Source organism: Oxyura jamaicensis, chromosome 11 (genome assembly GCF_011077185.1).
Source record: "Oxyura jamaicensis isolate SHBP4307 breed ruddy duck chromosome 11, BPBGC_Ojam_1.0, whole genome shotgun sequence".
In the NCBI taxonomy this organism is placed as follows: Eukaryota; Metazoa; Chordata; class Aves; order Anseriformes; family Anatidae; genus Oxyura; species Oxyura jamaicensis.
Window position 1 is genome coordinate 796,311 of NC_048903.1, and position 20,874 is coordinate 817,184.

Here is a 20,874-nt window from a genome sequence, read left to right on the forward strand (position 1 = left end):
CACGCTGGCAAGTTTAGGGAGGAATTTGGGAGGCAGAGCAGGTGGCAGAGGTGCTCGCAGCCTGGCGGTGCGGAGCGGCCGAGACAGTTTTAGCAGGCGTTACCAGGGCCCTGTCACCACGCGTACCAGCCCCCAGCTCACCTCCTGCTCCTCAGCTCGTGGGGACAACGCGCCCTCCACTTCTCGCAGCGTGACCACAAGCCATGGCACTTCAAACCGCAGCTTCGTAGCCGCTACTCTGTGAGTGACCCAGCCACATCTGCCTCTCCGTCCCTGCAGATCTCCAGCTGTCACCAGCGTTACCCCAAAACCAAGTGGCTTTCTCCTGTGGCAACCACGAGCAGATCACCTCCACTCCACCTCCGGACCAAATGCATTACCTGCACCGATGTTTACGACAAAGCAGCAAGATGCTTTTTTTTTTTTTCCCCTTCCCTGTTTTTTTTTTTTTTTTTAATACAAGAGCTGTGTATTTAAAAAATATATGACTTTTATTTTTAATTTCTACAGCATAACCTTGCAGGATATTTCTTAACAAACTGTGCAGAACCCTATCAAAACCAATCGATAAACGTCCAAACTACTGCACTGGCTTTGGGACAGGGAGCAGGTGCCAGGGCCTTGTAGCTGCACCTGCCCATGGTACGGGGGGAATGGGTCCCTCTTGTTCCTGTGTGCCAGGCCAGGCTGCTTGCTCCAAGCTGTGACAGGAACATCACAGGAACAGCACAGTACTGAGGCGGGAGTGAGGCTGGGCTGGGGGTGCTGGCCTCCAGCAGGTCATGTCCCTGAATCCAGGCCAGCCCCCCCCCCCCTTAGGGACAGGGGTCTTGGTCCCCTCGCCCCCCCCCCCCCCACCTACTCTTCCCATGCAGTTTGCTGAACCGATCAGGAAATGAGACAAGAGGCCGCTCAGAGCACACTTGGGCTCCAGGTGGGCTCGGCTCAGGCATCCACGTCCCTGTCTGTGAGAATCCAGCATGCCCACTTCAGCATTGCCTCGGAGATCCTGCAAAGCCAAAACAGGAGCCAGGGTGAGAAGGGAACCCAGCTGGGAACACCCAGCGGTGCCCAGGCAGGCTTGCAGGGGGGAGGGAGCTGCTGCAGGGAAGCTGGAACCCCAGAGGGACCCCCTGGGCTGCAAGGTGGAGTGCCCAGGTGCCATGGGGCTAGCAGGCTTAGGGGTGACAGCAGTGGCTAGCTGTGGCCACAGGGCTCGGGGCTGTGAGATGGCAGGGTCCGTCACTCCACTGACCTGACAGATCTTATTTGCTCGCAGAGCTCAGGGCTTGGGGCCTTGTATTTGTACTGGAGTGGCCTCTCCTTCACGTACTGCAGAAGCAAAAAGGACAGTGAGCTTGGTGCTGGAATGCAGCTGGCCAGCTTGATGCACCTACAGAAACGCTCTGGTCCCTCCCTTCCTCCCTCAGTTCCTCCCCTTCCACTCTTATTTCACCTGGAGACCTGGAAGAGGCTCCAGTGAGGGCTGGGTCCCACCCAGCTCCCTTCACCCAGTGCCCCAGGTGTCAGGGGTCCTCCCCGCACCCCGCAGCTCTGCTCTGCCCTGCCAGCAGCCAGGAGGGCTGGCTCAGCTGGGGGCACGGCCTGTGCTGATGCCTGCTTTCAGCTGCCCATCTCCCACAGAGCCAGGCACCATTACAGGGATGAGGGAAAGGCTTGGGGGTGTGACACAAGGGGACACAAAGCCTCCCTGGGGCCACGTGAGGCCCATGGGATCCCACCAGCTGCTTCATCTTTACCGGCTGCAGAACTCTGCGCTGCTCTGGCCTGGAGCTGGGGCCGCTCACTGAGGTTGCCTGCTCTTCCTCCTCCTCCTCCTCCTCCTCTGGGGACTCCTCTCTGCGTTGTGACTTGTGCTCCTCCCTTCTGATCTTCTTTGCTCCCTCTGTGCTCACAGACTCCAGCTTCCTGCGCACCTCCTTCCCCGTGCCCCACGAGGCACCTCGTCGAGGCTGCTTCTGCTGCAGTCCACTGAGGGACCTACGCCCATGACCGACGCCGTCAGGCAGTGCCGGGCCACTTCCCACCAACTGCTTCCTCCTGGCACCCGCAGCCTTCCTGCTCTCCTTTGGGGCTTCTCCCTGGGTCCTAGAATGAGCCGGGTGATGCTTCAGCATGTCTGGAGGGAAAGCTGTGCCACTGGAGTCTGCCTGCTCCCGGTGAGGCACCCCTTCGGTATGGGATACGAGGTGGCTGCTGGGCAGGACAGGAAAAGCCGGAGAGAGAGACGGCAGGTTGGCCTGGGAGTCCCCCGATACCAGCGGGCCTCGAGCAGCACAGGGGGAGGTGTAGGCTGCCTCTGCAGTTGATGTTGCCCTGGTCGTGCTGGCCTTCACGGGACTGATACTGCCATACGAGGAGAGCAGCGAGGGAGATGAAGTCTGCACCGGGTCAGCCTGCAGCAAGTCCTGGGGAGAGTCGTGGCTACACGATTCCAGCAGGTCAGGGGTGTTGCTGTCAGCAGCCACATCCTGCTGGGCCTCCGGCCTGCACGGAGAACTGTGCTGAAAGGACTGCTCTGGTAAAAGAGAAAAAAAAAAAAAAACAGTCACGTTGGCAAGGGGCACGCTGCCGGTGGTAACACACGGGAGCAGGACCTGTCCTAGTGCGTGAGACAGGGCAGGCAAGCATCAGAGCTGCAACAAGGCAGGTACAGGAAAATGGGACCACTGCGGACACCAGGTCGGCACAGCACTACTTTCTGGCCAGGGGAAAGAAAGCCAGAGGCAAGAAGGAGCTGTGCATTCATGCAGTGACAGGAGAGGGAATGTCTGCTCCCAGCAAAGTGTGTGCGCCCCGCAGAGCAAGGAGACTCACCTTCTGAAGAGGTCAGAGTCAAAGACATCGTGGGAAGCATGTTCCAAGGATTGTCCAGTGATGTCTCTGAGCTCCCTGACAACGCTGTTGACTCTGCAGCTGCAGAAAAGAGATTTTGGTGAGTGATTTCTCGGTACAGAACCAAGAAAGCTGTTGTCTACTCCCAACTCTGCAACAGCTGAGAAGAATCCTGAGCTTGTGCAGGCCAAGACCTCACCCAGGCAGTGGAGAGCCAGATAGTGCCCAGAGGCAGGCAGGCAGGAGGAAAGTCTTCCCCCTGCACCTTTTTCTTTCTTTTGTGGGACTAGCAGAGGGACTGGCCTCTCACTGCTGGGGCAAAATCAGAGCCAGGCAGCCACAGCTGGAGCCCACAGCTCCCGGTAACTGCAGCTGCCACCTTCTCCACCCCAGAGCCTGAGAGGTGAGAAACTTGATGGGAGCTGCTCATGGTCTGTGACCATGTCCCAGGCAGACTTCAGAGGAAAATATTAAGAGGTTGGATGGGACCTGCATGTCCCACTACTCACAGTTGGGCTGGGAGATGACAGTCTGGTCACCTGGCACCGTCTTGTCATAGTTGCTCTTCTCAGGAGATGCTTCACATACACCTGCAATGAAAGGAACGCTGCTGCTCACACACCAGCACACTGCACAGCCAGAGCAAAGGAATTCTCTTCCCCTTCCCAGAGGGATCTTAGGCACCTGGCAGCACTTCCAGCACCTCAGCAGTGCGAGGAATGAGATAGTGAGAAAAGGAATGTGCCAACCAGGCTCAGGACCTACAGAAGATTTACAAACTTCTCAGGTTGTTCTGCAATCCTGGGGCCTGCAGCTTTCAAAACTCCACCTTCTAGGTGTCCAACTGTTGTGCTCAGCCCATAACCACGAAAAAGTCCCTTATTTCACCTCAGTGGGTTTTGAACTGCTGACCTGCCTACCCTCCAAATGAAGCCACAGCACTCACCTGCCTTGGAAGCATCGCCATCAACCACCCCCTCCTCAGGAGGGATTACCAGGATGTTGGCTGGGACCATGAAGATGTCCTCACGTGGCTGAAATGAGAAACGTTACTTGCTTTTTTGCTGTTCAGTCCTACCCAAGCTACAGGAGCTCACCCACAGCTGGCAGCTGAACACCATCTCGCTCTCCAGCAAACCTCTGGTTCTGCCCACTGCTCTTCCCCTTCCTTCTCCCACCCCTCCAGAGCAGGATCCCCACCATGAGCTGTCACAGCCCTGCCCGGTCACAGAGAGAGCTCCGCACCAGGCACTTCACAGCAGCTGGACTGACCTCTTTCTTGAGTTCTGCCTCCCACTGCGTCACAGGAAGCTTGTCCTTCTCTGTCTCTTTGGACACCTGTAAATCCAAGCATTCCTCAGCACTTTCCTTCAAAGCCTCAAGCTGGTTCTGTCCTATCACATCAATCAGCTGTGAGATGGATGGCTCTGAAGCAAGAACAACACACGTTAGCGGAAGGGACACCTCGGTTCAGGCAAGCCTCATTGCAAATGATTTTACTTTCTGTTGCACGACCGTCAGGTGCGATGAAACCCACGGAAACACAAAATTGCATTTCCTGCATTTTTTCTCCCCATCCACAGAGGTCCTCACACACCTTCCTCACATACTACAAGGATTACATCAGGCAGCCATTTCGGAAGCAGAGCATGGAAGCAGATAGGACAAAGACAACACTGCTTCTGGTCAGACAACCCCGGAAATACAAAGGTGTGTTCGGAGCTAGAGTCAGCTCACACACGCAGGCAGCTTCCTGTTCAGGAGGGGCAGTGGGGAACTCAAAGAGCCCTTCACGCTGCAGCCTAAGGGCAGCCCCTGAAGCAGAGCTCTGGGGCAGTTTCTCCAGTCTGTCACCACCTGGAGCAGCAGCACGAGCACGGGCGTGCAATGACGGGGCTCTCTGAGCAGCCAAGGGCAGGCCCTCCCTGATCTCTGGGGTGAGAGCAGGCTCAAGTCTGCCAGCAGAACCAGGGTGAGCCAGGCAGAGGCAGGCACAGTGCCCTGTCATTCAGCTCCTTGGCACATTTGGTTGTGTTTGTGCTACGTCTGCCTAATGCAGACCACGCTCAGAAGGGCCACGAGGCCCCAGCAGGCAGCCACGGCACGGTGTGCCCCCCCCCCCAACTGTTTACCTGAGCTGGGAGCAGACCCCAGAGAGATACTCCTCCTGCAATGACCAAGGGTAAGAGAAATGGTTAGGACCAAGGCACATGCAAACCAGCAGCCCTTCACAGCTCTCTGCTGCAGAGCATTACAGATTGAGCACTCTGCCTTGGGAGAAAAGGCTCGTGGAACTAGTGGATTCCCTGCTGGGGCCGGTTCCAGCCCCAGGCTCCTCTCAGTATCCCTCTAATACCCAGGAAGAAGCCTCATGCCTGAGGACAGACCAACGGAGACCCCTCCAGATCTCCAGAACTGGGGCTCCCTGGGAGAGGCCAGAGAGAAGAACGAACGTGCGCTTAGACACACTGCCCCAGGCTGGTAGGAACACATTCCCCAGAGGTGTTTTCTTCCAGCTCTGCCACTTAAGAGGCTGGGGTTGGAGTCGGTGTCAGCACTGGGTGGAATCCTGTGTCAGCAGGCTCTCACCTGTGACAGTGACTCGTTTTGTACTCTCTACTCAGCTCTGTCACATCCCAGGGCAGCAAGTCCCACAGATTAACAAGGAACTGCCACAACGTACCTGCCCTTGCCAGCCCACGCTAACCACATTCAGAGCCTGCACGCTCTCGTCGTGGTGTCTGTGTACGACCCCTGGCAATCGCCAGCCCTGTACTTACAGCCAGAGCTCCTTTATCTTCTGTAGCACAGAGGGCTCGTGGTTCCTGCAACAACAGAGAAGACAGTTACTGATGTGGCACTTCCTCCCATGCACGCATTCCTTCAGAGCTTCCAACACGGACATTCCTCTGTCAAAGAGCAAAAAAATACCGCAACCAAGTTGTGGCTGCAGATCTTAGCCTGGTACTGCTGGTGCACGCTGCTGTGCCAAGGGCTCCCAGCTTCAGCGCTGTGTGGCAGGCACCAGCTGCTCAGCTCCGGGGAGGTGCACAAGCCCCACAGACCAGCAGCTCCAGCCCCAGCCCACGCCTCAGACGTACCCGTTTGACGAATCCATCTTCTGCCTCTCCATGGGCAGCACGATGAACTGATGGGCAGTGAGATAAAACTCGCAGTCCTCCTGTTGGGTAAACGGAGCCCATGAGGCACAGGCAAGCGGCCACAGCTCTGCTCCCTCCCACTTCAGGGCTCATAAGCACCCAGCCCAGCCCTGCTAACAGCCCTCCAGCCTCAGCAAGCTACTTCCATTCATCAGAGCACTCACCAGCCTGGCCTCCTCCCGGAAACACACTGTGTACTTCTGCAAGACGATAATTCTACAAATAAGGCTGGAAAGCTTAAGATGAATGTGGGTGCTGGAAAAAGAACAGAAAAGGACCGTCTTGGAGAGATGAAGCACGGAGTCAGACCACCCAGACACATCGTGGGGCTCCCCTTACAGCTATGCCAACCAGAAGGGGGCATGCTGGAATATTTCTCAGCACAAATGTCAGGGACTGAGCGCAGCACAATGCTGAGAGCTGCTTTTTATCCCTGCCTCTGATACCAGCAGCCAGTCACTGCCCCAGCTGAAAAACAGAGAGGTTATGTCCAAATGGGGAAGCTGAGGAAAGCTGCTAGCACTGAAGGAGCAGCCCGGGATACCACGGTTAACACTCCAACTCCTTTCGCAAAGGCTTTTTAGTCATTTCTGATCACGTTAATATGGCATCACGGTTTCTGCCATCGATCCCTGCACTTCCTAGCCAGCCATTACTGGAGCGCCACGTGCCAGCTGGCCCCATCTAGCAGCAGCTGCCTCTTTCACACAGATTTCCCACCCCGTTATTGATTAGGCTTAACAAAACCTGAAAAAAGACCAGGCAGGAGCCCCACTAGCAGCTGTGGAGAGCTGCTGTCCCAGCCACAGCCGAGTCACGATAGAACCCACTTTTCTTCCGCCCGCAGAGCTTCAGCTGTAATGACCACTCGGATGTAGTAGGACCCATCTGAGACTTGTAGTTCAGCATCTTGGAGTGCTCCAGCTTGGTCTGGAGCACTTGAGTCACTCAAAACCTATCAAAACATTGGGGAGGGGGGAAAAAAAACGTCACCCACAGACCTTCCAGTGAACAAGGAGAGCACACCATGCCTGGCTGAGAGCATGGACTTTTAGAAGAGAAGTTCACCATTCCCTGTGAAGCCAGATGATAAAGACTGCCCCAGGGCCAAGGCGTGCTGTATGCGCCCGTGGCTCCTGGTGGGACCAGGGAGGCTCAGCACCAAGACAGGATAAGGGACATGCTGCGTTGTGTGAGAGAGTGATCAACAGGAAGGGGGAAGAGAAGGCACAACCAAGCATTTTTTGCCCAAACCAGCAGCAGGAATTCCAGCAAAAGGGGCTGGGCAGGCTTGCAACATGCACCCTAACAAAGCAAAGGGAGAGGCAGAGCAGCAGTAACTAGCAGAATTACAAACTAGCAGAATTATAAACAATGTTCCTGGTGACACAGAGAGCAGTGTCACCCACCATGATCAAAAGATCAGTTGTGGCCAGCTGGGACTTCGTGCTGACAAGGATTCCGACAATCCTGCTGCATAACCTCCCTGTATGAGCCGACCAGACTTTCACTCGCTGCTGGGTTCAAGGACGTGACAGCCCAGCAGCTCACCAGTCCGTGCTTGCTGCGGCCCCTCAGCCTCCTGGCCGGAGCCCGGCCGCCCCATGCTCGCTCACCATGTGCAACTGTTCGACTTCCAGCCAAGGCAGACCGGCTTAGCAGGCACTGCACGAGAGCCCTGGCACCAGCAGGAGACAGAGCTGCTCACGGGACTGGTTAGAAAAATAAATAAATAAATAAATAAATAAAGAGGGTAGGCTTGGAAGTTACAAGTCCGAAACAAGTAAGGAAGAAGTTAGGCATAACTGGAGCCCACAGCAACCAGGGGAAAGGCTCGGCTGCTCAACACTCTCAACCTTCATTAATTGCGAAGGACTCAGGTGGCTGCAGGTTGGAGTAGTCACGCTGAGGCACCTCTCCCCATAAAATCCTCAAGCCCTAGCAGGGAGATGCTCACTCACAGCTAGGTCTCCATCGTCCCAGAGACAAAAGGTCCCCCACCAGGGAGCAGGGACTGGGCCAGGAAGCGGGGAACCAGCGATTTCAGCACCTCCCCATCCTCAGATGGGGTCAGGAACAAGAACACAGGGTCTTCCTTCTAGCTGTCATTTTTTTTCTCCCATCTCATCTCTTCTTCCATTAAAAAAAAGACAATATCCACCTTTTGCCATCCTTCTCCTGTAAGGAGAGAACTCTCCAGCAGCCAGGCCATAATCACAACCAAGCACAAGAAAGAAACTGCGTGTCCTGCCCTTGCTGATCTCATGTCCAGTTGTGCGGCTGAGTGTCTCAAAGCATCTTCATCCAACCTCTCCAAAACACAGCCCACTGGCCACATCCCAAAGGGGACTGTGCAGCATCAGAGGATACCAGTTAGTAATTCAGCCATCTGTATATTAATATAACCAAATTACTCACATAACTCGTACTCGTGACTACATTAGTAAGTCCACAGCTAATGATAATTCAGCCTGCCTTTCTCCACAGTGCTCGCTGTGAGGTGGAAGAGCAAGAGCAGACATCCATAAGCAGCTCTCACCCTTCCTCCCTGGCCCAAGTGGGATGCTGCTGGGCAGCAGAGACAAAGCGGCTAGCAGGGCATCACACCTCCAAGGTCTGAAAGGTGTCAGCAGCACCGACTCAGCTCGGTTGTTTCCCTCCTTCTTCATTTATGTCACCTAGCAGGCCTCACACCGACAAGGGTTCCCTCGTTACAGCTTTCTCCTGACACCTGAGGTAGATCACCAATCCAGCCTCAGCACAAAGCTCTCCAGGGGCTGCACAGGAGCAGGTCCTGTCACCAGGAGCCCCACAGCCTGAATCACAAAGCAAGAGGACCTGCGGGAGGAGGAGAGGAACGGCTCAGGGTCCCTCCAGGCCCCAGCGTGAGAAACTAAGTTGTGCTTTTGCAGTAGAGAATTACTTCTCTGTATTCCAAGGTAGTTGTGTAGTCATAATAAGGAGAAATGCTAAGTAGATAACTGGACAGTAGAAGGCCTCGCAGTTCCAAAATAAGTTGGAAGCTTGAAAAAAACAGGATGAGCAGTGTGAGAACAGTAAAACAAAGATCACAAGTTCTCAAAACATAAGAAAGGGGAAAAAAAGGAAAAAGGGGAAAATAAAGGGTTGAAAAAAAGAAAAATTGTACATATGTGGTACAGAGGAACGTCAAGCAGCTTGTGAACCTGTAGTGCTCAGCCAATGAGGAAACAGGGGAGGGGATCAGGTGTCGGGTAATAGGGAATAAAAGGTTACGATTTTTTTTTTTACTATAACGAGCTCCTAATTGCCAGGATGCCCGCCCTTGCAATCGCGAATAAAATAGCTTCACAGAAGATCCTGTCTGAGGAAAATTACTTAAATTTTCCTCACACCAGGCAGGGCAGGGGGCTCCAGACCCCCCAGCACCCGCTGCCTGTGCTCACCCAACGCCGCGGCAAAGCAGAGCAAGAGGAGGGGAGGCTGCGGACTCCTTGTGAGAGAGCACATGCAGGGGAGCAAAACCCAGCCAAGACACCGGAGAAGGGCAGAGCTCCTCCGAACCCAACCGATGTGGAGAAGGAAGGCTCGCCAGCCCTCGGGCACCGAGCTGGGCGGGCTGCCGGAGTTTGGCTTCCCCTCGGCACCTACCCGCAGCACCTGCCCCGCCAGCAGGTTCCCGCTGGCGTCCCCCTTCTCGTAGTTCACCAGCAGGCTCGCGATCCACGGCTGCAGGACGTACACCTTGGGGGTGGACAAGCTCTTGTTCTCGTACACGAACCTGCGAGGGACGACACGAGGCGCCGCGGTCGGAAGGAGGAACGGAAGGAGCCGAGCTCCGGTCCCCGCCGGCCGCAGCAGCCTCCTCACGGAGCCGCCGGCCCGGCCCGGGCCCACCCGGGCCCCGGCCTCGCCTCACCTGGCCCCCGGCGTCGCCTCCGCCCCGCCGGGGCAAGCGGCCGCCGCCATGGCCCGCCAGCCACCGCCGTGGCCCAGGAAGAGAAACGGCGGCCGGGCCCGGCTGTATCCGGGGCGGAGCGGCTCGGGGCGGGCGGGGAGGTGGCCCCGGGGCCGAGCGGGACGAGCCGTGCCTTCGAGCCGCGGCCCGGCCCCACGGCCCGGCGCCGGGCGCGGCGGGTGTTTTCCTGGTGTTCGGCCGTTGCTGGTTGCCGTTTAGTCGTTCTTCAGCAAATTCATAGAATCTCCCGAGTTGGAGGGGGCTCATAAAGATCATGGAGTCCGACTCCTGGCCCCACGCAGGTCTACCCAAAAGTTCAGACCATGTGAATAAGAGCACAGCCCAAACGCTTCTAAACTCTGACAGGCCTTGTGCCGTGACTGCATCCCAGGGGAGCCTGTTCTAGTGCACAGCAACCCTCTCAGTGAAGAACCTCTTCCTGATACCAGCCTCAAATGGCTGAAATGCTGTGTTTTTGCACATTTCCCCGTGCTTCCAGGGGTTCCTCAGCTGCCATAGCACAGGTCCTCCACGGGCGTTCGCCCGCTGGAAGGATCGTCCTCCCCGCTTGCAATCTCCTTACGTTAACACCATGTAGGTGCTCAAATCTTGCAGTCAGGCAGCAAAGCCTGCCTGGGAGGAAGCCAAGGGGACAGCAAACACCTCCTCCAGGCAGCGCTTTGCGAAGCTCACTGACACTGCAGAGAGTTCAGTGAGTTCCTTCGCTGGCCAAGCCCGGGCCTTCAGTTTCTTGTTTGCAGCCGAAGTGTCACAGGAAGATGCCTGGCGGCACAGAAGGGCTCTCACCAGGCTGAAGTCCCTCCTTGCTCAGGGCCGTGAGGGTGGTGGCTTGCCCCAGTCGGCCTCCTTTGGCCCTCAGTCTGGAGGCTGAGGCGAGGGACCCGGCTGGGTACAGCGTGCACTGGCTGTCCCTGAAATGCTACAACAAGTTCCTGCTTCACAGAGGAGCAGACAGCAAGTGTTTGGCTTCAGAACGCAAGCAACCTAGTTTATTGGGATCTCCACGAAAGTTAACACAGAAGCAAATCTCTTAATGTGACGGTCGGTCGCTGTGCAGATGGTGACAGGAGTCTCTCTTGCAGCAGCATCTCCAGCTGGGACAGGGGAGACTCCCCCAGCTTGCACCCAGCCGGTCCTGCCTGATTGCTGTGGCACACACATGATGTGCTGTTCTTCATTTTCTTAAACTATCCACAAGATACCTCCTAACTATCTTAGGTGCAGAAGACTGTCCTACACTGACCATTTCTGCATCTCCAGGAATACCTCCTGCTGTTACAAACTGTCTGTGCCCAGTGTGGACAATGTTGCAGCAGAAAATACCTGGGGAGTTTGTGCTACATTCAGATCCTTGCCTGTGAGCTGTTAAGCAGCCCGTGTGGACACACTGGTGGTGCTCGTCCACTGGTTTAGGCACAGCAGGAGGTCCTGGGGGACCTTCAGGACAGTCCCAAAGCTCCTGTGATGACCAGTCAAATGTTGTCTTTGGAAGACAGAACTTTAGTACATCATCTCTGCTCAGGTCAGCCCATTGCCTCACCAGCACAGACATGAGCCAAGGAGCACTAGGACCACCCCGGGACTGGGTGTCTCTTTGTGCTGGGTGTGAATTTTGTTTTGTCATGCTTCCAGCTTAAAGTTTACAACAGACTGCTTGGTACAGCAGACCCTCGGGAAGAGGTCTGTTCTGGGCAACTCGGGAGGGTTTTCAGTCAGACCTGGAAGGGTTCCTGGGTGTTCCAGCCTGTTACAGTAGATAAGGGGCACTCACCTCTCCTAGCTGCTCTGTCCCCGCCCGTGGCTTTGGTGTTGCACAAATTAAGGTCATTAACTTGTGCTGCGCATGGTCCACACATCCATACTTGCCTGTCTGACCATGAGGGACAGAAGCTGGTGGCCCAAGAGGGAGGAGGCACCTCTGTGCAGGAACGGCAGTAGTTCTGGCCCTGAAAACAAGCAGCTCAGGTTCTGGTGGAGCCGAGAAGAGGAAGGTACAAAGAGCGGCAACGTGACTCCAGCCCGGTGCCTGCAGCCCAGTGCCTGCGACTCCGAGCGAATGCTTGTGCTGCCGTGGCCTTGGGAGCGGAGGCAGCTTTCTTGCTGACAGTGGGACAGAGGAGAGAGTGCGTCAGAGGGGTTGGTAGTGTGCAGCGGCTATCCAGACCCACAGCCAAGGGCATTCCCTGCCTAAACAGGATGCTGAGCACCACTTTTGTCACTCAGCACCAGAAAAGGTGGATCCTGGCTGTGGAAAAAAGCCAAGAGGCCAGGGAACTGCAAAGATTGCCTTAGAGCAAAGAGCAGATGCAAGCCCTCATGGGAAAATACGAGATAACTGAGGATTAAAAGGCACCCACAGTCAGTGCACAGGCAGACAGAGCAGCATGGGAGGGCTTCGTGTTCGCTCCGTTCTGGTGACTGGAGCCAACCGAGGAATCGGCCTGGGGTTTGTCCGGCACCTGCTGGGGCTGCCAAACCCACCCGAGTGGGTCTTTGCAGCCTGTCGGGACCCCAAGGGACAGCGAGCACAGGTGAGGCTGGTGGCGGTGGGGGACAGCAGGGCAGGGCAGCGCCCGGTGTAGGAGCAGCCCCGTGGTGCGAGGCGGGGCTGTGTGAGGGTCTCCATCACGGGGCTGCAGCCCTGGGCCCAGTCCCAGGCACAGAAAGCCGGGGTAGGATGGCCATGGGATGAGCTGTGGCTGGGGTGCCCAGGGCTCCTTGGAGCCGGGCAGGGAGCTTCTGCTGCTGGGGCAGGTGATGGCCATGGTGGGCAGGGCGAGACGTGTGGCTTGTGGGCTGTGCGGGATGCGCAGAGACTGTGGGGAGCAGGGCACTGGGCATGAGTCAGTGCTGGGACAAGGCCTCTGTGCAGCTGGTCCTGCCTCTCCATGCGCACATTGTCCCGTTTCTTGCAGGAGCTGCAGAACTTGGCCTTCAAGCACTCCAACCTGGTCATTGTCCCACTTGGTAGGTGCCCAGGCTGTGCCCCGAGGCTGAGGGTCCCTTGCCTGGGCTCCCTGCTCTGCATACTCCCACGTCCCTGGGGTGGGGGCTCCAACCCCCAGCACCACGTGTGGTGGCAACCCCCAAGGGGATTGCGTGCTCACCTCCCTGCCTTGGTCCTGCAGAAGTCACCAAGCCCGCCAGCATCAAGGCGGCTGCAGCCAGCGTCGAGGAGCACCTCAAGGGCTCAGGTCTCAACCTCCTCATCAACAATGCTGGGATTTCACACTATAAATCATTTGACACCAAGACAGAGGAGGACATGTCCCAAGTGTACGCCACCAACACCATTGGGCCCCTGCTGATGAGCCAGGTGAGGTCCTCACCACAGCTCCAGGAACATCCCTGCCCCGCAGCCCCACGGCTCTCCCAGGGGGATGGAAAGGGACAGTGGGACAGGGCCCAGCTCCGCTCTTGTGCTGGTGACCGGCCTGGCACTCCCAAGCTCCCACAAGAAGCTGGTGGAACCGACTGGGGCTGGTGCTAAAGGGCAGGGGGAAGAGGAAAGCGGCTGCTGGCAGAGCTGGTGGCAGTGCTGCCTGCTGCGGAAGGAGCTGGTCCTCTACTCCTGCACCACCTCTGTGTGGACCCCCTGCTTCTCCTCTCCTCGCAGGCGTTCCTGCCCCTGCTGAAGAAGGCTGCCCAGGGGAGTCCGGGCTCGGGGCTGAGCTGCAGCAAGGCAGCCATCATCAACATGTCCAGCTATGCTGGCTCCATTCAGGACGTCTATCTCTGGGAGTACGGACAAGCTCTCTCATATCGCTGCAGCAAGGTACTGCTGGGCATGAACCCAGACATTTTCCCTTCTGAACAATCTGGCATACCTCCCAGCCTTCCCCTCAGTCCCTGCAACTCTCACCACTGCGGCTGAGCTCCAGTCAGTCGTTGGTTCCCTCTCAAGGCACATCCCTGTGCCTGACTCCAGACCTAATCACAGAGGATCTTCACAGAACAGAGCTGCTGCAGGGAACTGGCCCTGCCTGCCCTGGCTGTGAGGTCTGCATGTGTCCCCATGCAGGCGCCTTCTCCTCCCCACCCTGATCCCTGCGGTGTCTCCCCGCAGGCTGCTCTGAACATGCTCACCAAGTGCCAGTCCTTGGGCTACCAGGAACACGGCATCCTCTGTGCTGCTCTCCATCCTGGCTGGGTGCAGACGGACATGGGGAGCGCAGCTGGACACACGGTAGGAGCTTTACCACGGCAGGTCCATCCGAGCCCCTGTGCTGGTTTTCCATGGGAGGCTGTTGTCACCCCGAGCTACAGAGTGTGACCTCCCTGCCTGCTCTGGCACCACTGTGGGCAGCTCTCCCTGCTGCAGGACCTTGCAGTGAGCTCCTGGCGGCCCCATCACCTGGGTGCCCTGCTCAGCCCCTCTTCCCCGGGCTCCACTTCCCCCTTGGTTGAGCTGCTGCCTTCTGCGGGCCAGGCTCCAGGACAGACCCTGGCCAGCCCTTGGGCACACACCATCATGTTTTTCCTTTGCCCCTGCAGCCCCCCATGACAGTAGATGAGAGCGTAGGAGGGATGCTGAAGGTGATCTCCTCCCTCTCTGAGAAGGACACCGGGACCTTTCTAGACTGGGAAGGGAAAGTTGTGCCCTGGTGAGACGCTGGTCCAGCCTCGTGCCCAGATCCTGGCAGTGGCCCCTCTGCTGCTTCCCAACCTCGACCGCATCCTCAATAAACCTTTGTCTGAAAGCAGCAGTGCTGCTGCCCATATTTGTGTGCTCAACAGGCTCTGCCATACTCTGTGAGCCTGCAGAGGGCAGCCCCTTCCCGGGCGGTCCCACTCCTCATCCGTGTGCGTGTCAGTGCCCACTGCTCCTGTCCCCTGCCCATACTGGGGATACCCACGTGTGTCCCACTGGAAATGACCCTCTGGGGGCAGCACAAGCGAGGTAGGGACACAGGATCCCCACAGGGGTTGAGGTGTCCAAGGGCATGGAGCAAAGGGCAGTCGGTGTGGGCAGAGTTGGGGTACAGGACACTGTGTAGCCACACGTGTGGTGGGGAAGGAGGAGAAGCTGCTTCCTGTGTCCATGGGTGGGCAGGAGTGACGTGGAGGGATGAGCTGGTTGTCACCAGGGCAGGCTGTTCCCTTCCCAGTCGAGGGTGCCCCAAGGATGGGCCAGGCCCCCTCGGCTCTGGCCTTTCCCAGGCCCGAGCCAGCAGGGAGGAGAAAAGCATGGGAGATGCTGCTCCTCAAGCCTCCCTGCTCCCCCGGCCATGGCCCTGTTCCCATCAGTGTGGCTCATTCCACCCAGGAGAGCATCTCCCCGGGCAGGAGAACCCCCAAAAGCCCTCTCATACCTTGGCAACCTGGAGGGGCCTGACCACGTTGGTGGCAAATGCAGCGAGCATCTCCTGCGAGTCCATGGACTGCAGCGTGGTGTGCGAGCCGATGCCGGCGTTGTTGATGAGCAGCTTCAAGCCCTGGCCCTCCAGACAAGACTCCACCACCTGCACGGCCCCGCGGATGCTGGGCAGGTCCACTGTGTCTGCCGGGGCAAAAAGAAGGACAGAACCATATTTGCTTCGTGTATTCAAGGAAGTTATGATTGTAGGAGGGGTTCTGTTTTATAAGAGGTGCTTGGTCCTTGCACGCTGAGGCTCCCAGATGTAGTTCATGTGTCACTTCCACTAGGAGCCAACCACAGCTGGGTGTACAGTTTTTAACGACGGACAGCATTTTTGGAGAAATGATATAGGACGCTCTAGGTGTCCTGTATTGCACAGTGGCTATCGGGGCTGCTCACCTATCAGGAACAGATTAATTTTATTACTGAATTACACAAAGATCTTTCCTGGTTGATATCCACTCAGATCATTTCGAGTAGCCTTTTCTAAGTTTTTAACAATTTGTGCTAAAACTGATCTTCCACTCCACCACTTCCCAAGACTTGTAGCATTTGCTCACGGATTCTCAACCTCCCCTCTTCTACAGATGCTCCAGCCCAGGCTGTGGGTTAAAGCCCTCTCCGGCAACCAGAATTATTGATTTTCCTGAAATTTTTGTAACAGGGATAAGCACTTGTTTGGATCTCTTTGAAAATCTGCTAAGATTTAATTGCTCCTTTTTTTTTTTCATGAAACCAGTAGGGGTGGTATCTTTTAAGTTTGTGTTTGGTTGCTTGAGTTTTTGGATTTGCTTGTCAGGATCTGCATCACTTGATGAGTGCTTACCCCAAAGAAACGTCCATTGTTCATTTAAAAGGGGTCACATGAACACATTACCCATCTGAAATGGGCCGGTTAGGCCAACATTTAACATCTGGATTGCTTTTTTCTATCACAAGTGCACCACCGAGCCCATAAGCTCCATGAATATTCATGTGCACCTTGGGCTGTGCCTGTGCTGCTGAGTGCAAGCCCCTGCGCACACATTCCTGCACGCATGCTTTGCAGTGCTGATCTGATGAGCCTGCTGCGGGGAGAATCTGGGGAACTGGCTCTCTTATTGCCCCCTGCCCTCAATGTTTCTGTTCTCAAGCTTGCACAAGACTGACTTTGCAAGGGTGGGCAGGGCTGAAGACAGCCCGCTCTTCCCTTGAACTGATTAGCACCAGGATATGCCTTTTTCTTGGCATTTTTAACCAGTTTGGTGGATTTATGGTGGGGGTTGAAGACCTCAAGTCTTCTTTTAAAGCATTTGAGTGACTGGGACTTGCTCCAGCAGCACAGGCCTTTGGGGAGGTGCTATGAGAACGTTGTGGGGGGAATTTGATGAGAAAATTGTCTGTGGGATTTGATGAGAAATGCTGCAGTGTGGGAGTTAATTTTTCACCGGGCACAATAGATTTTTGGAAGATGAGCATTCCCTTATGAAACCAGCATCTTTTTCTCAACACCTGGCTTGAATTTGGAGCTGTTTGTGATTTTGGACTTTGACTTTTGTGCTGAGGATGCAGAATGAGAGCCCAAACATGTTCAGGTGCCGGTCAGCTCAGGGCTGATGCTGCTGGCACCGAAAGCCTTCCCCCAGCCACCACGTCGCTGGGCTCCTGGGGAAGCAGCCGTGGGATTCATGACAACAGCAGGGACATTTCCGTGTGGACATTTCAGCATGAACATCTCATGTATGATCAGCTTCATGACACTTCACAGCACACGTTCTGGGGAGTTCTTTTTGGGCAATGCACAAGCGGAGATCTGGACTCTCACTCCACCACATGCAAGGGATTGCCCACTGGCTGGGGTGAATGATTAATTTCTGTGTTTGGACTGGCCAAGTCCTTGCTCCAAGGGAGAAGGGGGGCAAGCATGCGGGACAAGCATGTTCCTATTGCTAGACCAGCCAAATTAGCCTCAGGCAACCTCTTATCTCCCCTCCACAATTGCTGAAATGGTGCCTACAAGGCATGTGCACACCCAGAAGCCTCATCTTTCAGCTGGAAGAAATGAAGGGATTAGAAGGGGAAAGAAAGAAATGGAGAATGATAGAATGTGACAGGACTTTTCCATTTGAGAGTTCATTTCTTTCCTTTCTGAAAAGAGCACTACTATTATCAGTTTGAAGTTAACCATTCCTTAAGATGGAGTTTGGTTTGTTTGACTGGTTTGGTTAGCTCATTTCGGAACTTTATAGCCTGTCTTTTGGAGTGCTTTTGTTTTTGGAAAGGCTTTTCATTCCGTGGATGACCCCTTGAGATGTCTCCTTTATGCTTCAGTGAGCAATGTAAGTTTGCTTTTCCTAACACACAATGCCAGTTGGGGCTCACAGGTACTTTTGGAGATGCTAATTTTTTTTATTACAAAGAAGATTTTCTACTTCATTAATCTATTCAATTATGAGAGAGAGATTTGCAGATATTTTTAGTAAAGACTGACTTCGGGGATGCCTTCTTTGTTAAGAAATGCTAAAAATTCACTTGAACTTAGGTTCAAGTCAGAAGGATTCAAGTGAACATTAGGCTGATGGTGATTTTTAACAAATTAATAGTCAGGTAGAAACTGATGGAGTATTTGCATTTCCTTCATTTGGTTTTCTCATCGTCGGCTCCAAGGAAATACTCGTAAGTATTTAGAAGTGCTGGCTGCTTCCTACCTCTCTGATTACAGTGATGGCAATTGCGAGCAGACCTTGCTTGTCTGCCCCTTGAGACACATTGCAGGAGACCACATTGCTCAGCCTGGAGCTCCTTCTCCCTCCACAGATGCAATGCTTCACCCCTGCTCTGTCCTCTTCCGAGAGCATCCATCCCTGGAAGCTCCCTGCAAACGAACCCCCCAGCTTTGGCAACACAAAATGCCATCTTCTCTGCTCTCCCTTTCCTTCCCCACATCCTTGTCCTCTTTGGGTCTGTTTGTCACCGAACCTGGCAGACATCCCAAAAAGGAGCACGCCTCTGACCCTGAGCAGCAACCTGGGATGCTAACACCAGCACATGGCCACATTTCCCACGTGTGTCCTTTTAGCCTGTTTCTTTTCTCTCCTTTTATCAATAGCAAAGGAAATGTGACCGTGACCACTTCCAAAAAGACACCAATCTAACCCTGCTACTCAAAAACTGTTTGGTTGGTGAACCTGTGTGTCCCAACCCAAAATGCTAGGCAAATTGGAGAACAGATTTCATGCCTTTCCCTTGAAACTTGGTCCAGACCCACCTCTGCCTCCCTCTAAAGCCAGTTTGATGGCATCCAGCCAGAGGACAGCTCTGCTTGTGGGGAGCATTGCCAGACATTCCCAGGCATTCCCATGCTGCCACCACCAAGGTCTGGCAAAGCTGTCCCCGTTCCCATCCCCACGGTGAGCAGAGTGCCAGGAGCATGCCCAGCGCGGGCAGGGAGGTTGCACCACACCTAGCTGGACCAGTCTGAAGCTGGGGTGCTGGGCGGATAATTCTCGCAGAGCCTGCAGACAAAGGGATGGAGCAGGGGGTTGGAAGTCACCAGTGGCACCGCTGTGGTCCCAGCCTGAGAAGAGTCACCTCCACTCAGAGCTCAGAAGAGCACTTGGAAACACAACCAAGAAATGGAAGGGACTTAAGTAGGTCCAAACCTGGGCTGTGGCTGGAGATCTCCTGATATGGGAGGTGAGTTTGGGACAGTTGAACCAGGGGATGGTAATCTAAGAGCTTTTCAAGCCCAGCCTGGGTGCAGAGGGAGGGCAGAGCTCTGCTTGTAGCAGTGAGGTTGCAGCAGGCTCAAGTTGTACACATGCTTTCACCCAGCAGCCAGCAGAGAAGTCCCCCAGCTCCCTGCAGCCCCATCCTCCTGCTGCTGGGCACCAAGCCCACAGCCCTCACCCATCTCCCTGTCCTCATTCCATCGCCCGTCGTCCACAGGAGGACAATGCTGGATGCCCAGCAGACCCACAGGTGCCCACAAAGCCAAGGCTCTTGCAGCTCAGACCAGCCTGGGGACACAGAAGGCAGAAGTGAGTAATGTGCTAAAGGAAACAAAGAAACTCCATGTAAAAAGTCTCAGCCAAAATGGATATGCTTAGCTGAAGAATTGGAGCAACCTGAATTTAAGTGGGGTGAGGAAATACAAAGAGGAAAGTAGTGGGGATGGATCTGTCACATCTGGTTGTGGCCAAAACACACACCTGTTGCCCAGCCCCGCTCAGCCTGGCAGAGGGACAGAGATGGTTATTCCCTGTGCATGTGGATGATTCTAGGTCTGGCACTTGCCGAAGAAATATTTGGGCCAGCAACTGGGAGATGGCAAAGGGGCTCTAAGGTGTGCTTTCAGGTGAAAGAGCATGGAGAGGAAAAAGCAGTGATGGTTCCTTACATCTTGGTGGGAAGACTGTGGCCATGGAGAAATAAATTAACTTGCTGGGTGTGGATTTGGTTGGTGTTAGACTCAGATCTGCTGCAGAAGGTGTTTTTGAGGGTGTCATCACCCATGCACGCAATTGCACTGTGCAGACTTGCCTGCTCCTGCTGCTGAGCAGGAGCAAAGCAGCACCCAGAGCAGAATTGCCATTAGGAAACACCAAGACTGGAGTTTCCTCTTTTCCTTCCAGGCTACTTGGGAAGGAGACAGCTGATACAAGCAAAGAGGGCTGAAGGAGCAGCATCGGCTGCAGGACAGCAGAGCTGAGGAAGGCAAGCAGTAAGCCACCTTTGGAAGTGGCTGATGGCAAACAAGGCCAAGCAAGACAGCAGTGCAGACTTGCTCACGGTTCAGGAAACACAGCTTGGGGCCAGAAGGGCTCCAGCAGCAGCCAGAAGGGATGCTGTAGGGAAGAGATGAGACTAATCTACAAGAGCGCAATGCTGTCAAGACACCTGCGGAACCATGCTGGTTGGAGAGGACCACCCCTGTAAATCATCTATAAAATGTCCGTAACATGTACACTGAGTGTGTTTAGTTCATGACTTGGCCTCCGTTACGGTGTTGGCTCAGGACAGGAGAGGTGGTGCATGCCACAGCCACCTCAGATCAGGTCACTGCTGCACTTGCACTGTTTATTGTGAAGCTTGTCCTTCCTTGGTTAGAGTTGTTCTTGCCGAAGTACTTCCTAACACATGCAACTCAGATCATGGGTTACAGCAGTTTAAAAGTGTAGCCGTTGCAGTCTCCACCCATTTCCCTTTTGGACCAGGCCATAGAGTTTATCGCTGCAGTAAACCCTTAACCCTGCTGCAGCGTGGACTTTCCACGGGGCACCGTCCCTTCTGAGGTGTACCTGCTATGACATGGACTTATCCACGCTCTCATGAGACCCCACCTGGCGCACCGCATCCATCTCTGTGGCCCCCAGCATAAGAAGGATATGGGCCTGTTGGAGCAGGTCCAGAGGAGGTACTCTCCTATGAAGAAAGGCTGAGAGAGCCGGGGCTGTTCAGCCTGGAGAAGAGAAAGCTCTGGGGAGACCTTACAGCAGCCTTCCAGTGCCTAAAGGGGGCTGCAGGAAAGCTGCAGGGGGACTCTGTCAGGGAGTGAAGGG

General features: G+C 55.2%; 2 protein-coding genes across 5 annotated transcripts; one reads left to right on the forward strand and one right to left on the reverse strand.

Moving 5' to 3' along the window:
* Positions 1-466: 466 nt before the first annotated feature.
* LOC118172579 lies at positions 467-10,083 on the reverse strand. Of its 2 annotated transcripts, none has more exons than XM_035336593.1 (14): positions 9,916-10,083; positions 9,648-9,777; positions 6,848-6,972; positions 6,182-6,272; positions 5,958-6,037; positions 5,637-5,681; positions 4,989-5,023; positions 4,129-4,283; positions 3,799-3,890; positions 3,366-3,445; positions 2,839-2,937; positions 1,761-2,539; positions 1,256-1,332; positions 467-1,009 (listed from the first exon to the last, which is right to left on the reverse strand). In XM_035336593.1, the coding sequence occupies exons 1-14, from the start codon at positions 9,963-9,965 to the stop codon at positions 946-948; spliced, it is 1,902 nt and encodes a 633-aa protein (XP_035192484.1). In that variant the 5' UTR covers positions 9,966-10,083; the 3' UTR covers positions 467-945. The 2 variants fall into 2 exon arrangements, with proteins under 2 accessions (XP_035192484.1, XP_035192485.1); XM_035336594.1 differs by lacking the exons at positions 467-1,009; positions 1,256-1,332 and adding exons at positions 1,426-1,559; positions 1,603-1,655 and having other exon boundaries at positions 1,743-2,539.
* Positions 10,084-11,821: 1,738 nt separating this feature from the next.
* Positions 11,822-14,921, forward strand: LOC118172589 (C-factor-like). 3 transcript variants are annotated; one of them, XM_035336614.1, is made up of 6 exons: positions 11,822-12,506; positions 12,891-12,942; positions 13,104-13,291; positions 13,592-13,750; positions 14,042-14,238; positions 14,446-14,921. In XM_035336614.1, exons 1-6 carry the CDS (start codon positions 12,360-12,362, stop codon positions 14,477-14,479), a joined length of 777 nt encoding a protein of 258 aa, XP_035192505.1. In that variant the 5' UTR covers positions 11,822-12,359; the 3' UTR covers positions 14,480-14,921. The 3 variants fall into 3 exon arrangements, with proteins under 3 accessions (XP_035192505.1, XP_035192504.1, XP_035192503.1); XM_035336613.1 differs by having other exon boundaries at positions 11,826-12,506; positions 14,042-14,155; positions 14,464-14,681; XM_035336612.1 differs by having other exon boundaries at positions 11,827-12,506; positions 14,042-14,161; positions 14,470-14,681.
* Positions 14,922-20,874: the final 5,953 nt, after the last annotated feature.

Bases quoted from the DNA above. Each gene is read 5' to 3' on its own strand.
- LOC118172579 (XM_035336593.1), bottom strand. From the start codon at position 9,965: ATGGCGGCGGCCGCTTGCCCCGGCGGGGCGGAGGCGACGCCGGGGGCC. The intron at 3,446-3,798 runs GTGCTGTGGCTT...TTTCATTGCAGG, and splicing joins GATGCTTCCAAGGCAGGTGA to TGTATGTGAAGCATCTCCTG. The intron at 1,333-1,760 runs GTAAAGATGAAG...TTGCTTCTGCAG, and splicing joins AGCGCAGAGTTCTGCAGCCG to TACGTGAAGGAGAGGCCACT.
- LOC118172589 (XM_035336613.1), top strand. From the start codon at position 12,360: ATGGGAGGGCTTCGTGTTCGCTCCGTTCTGGTGACTGGAGCCAACCGA. The intron at 13,751-14,041 runs GTACTGCTGGGC...GTCTCCCCGCAG, and splicing joins TCTCATATCGCTGCAGCAAG to GCTGCTCTGAACATGCTCAC. The intron at 14,156-14,463 runs CACACGGTAGGA...TTTCCTTTGCCC, and splicing joins ACATGGGGAGCGCAGCTGGA to CTGCAGCCCCCCATGACAGT.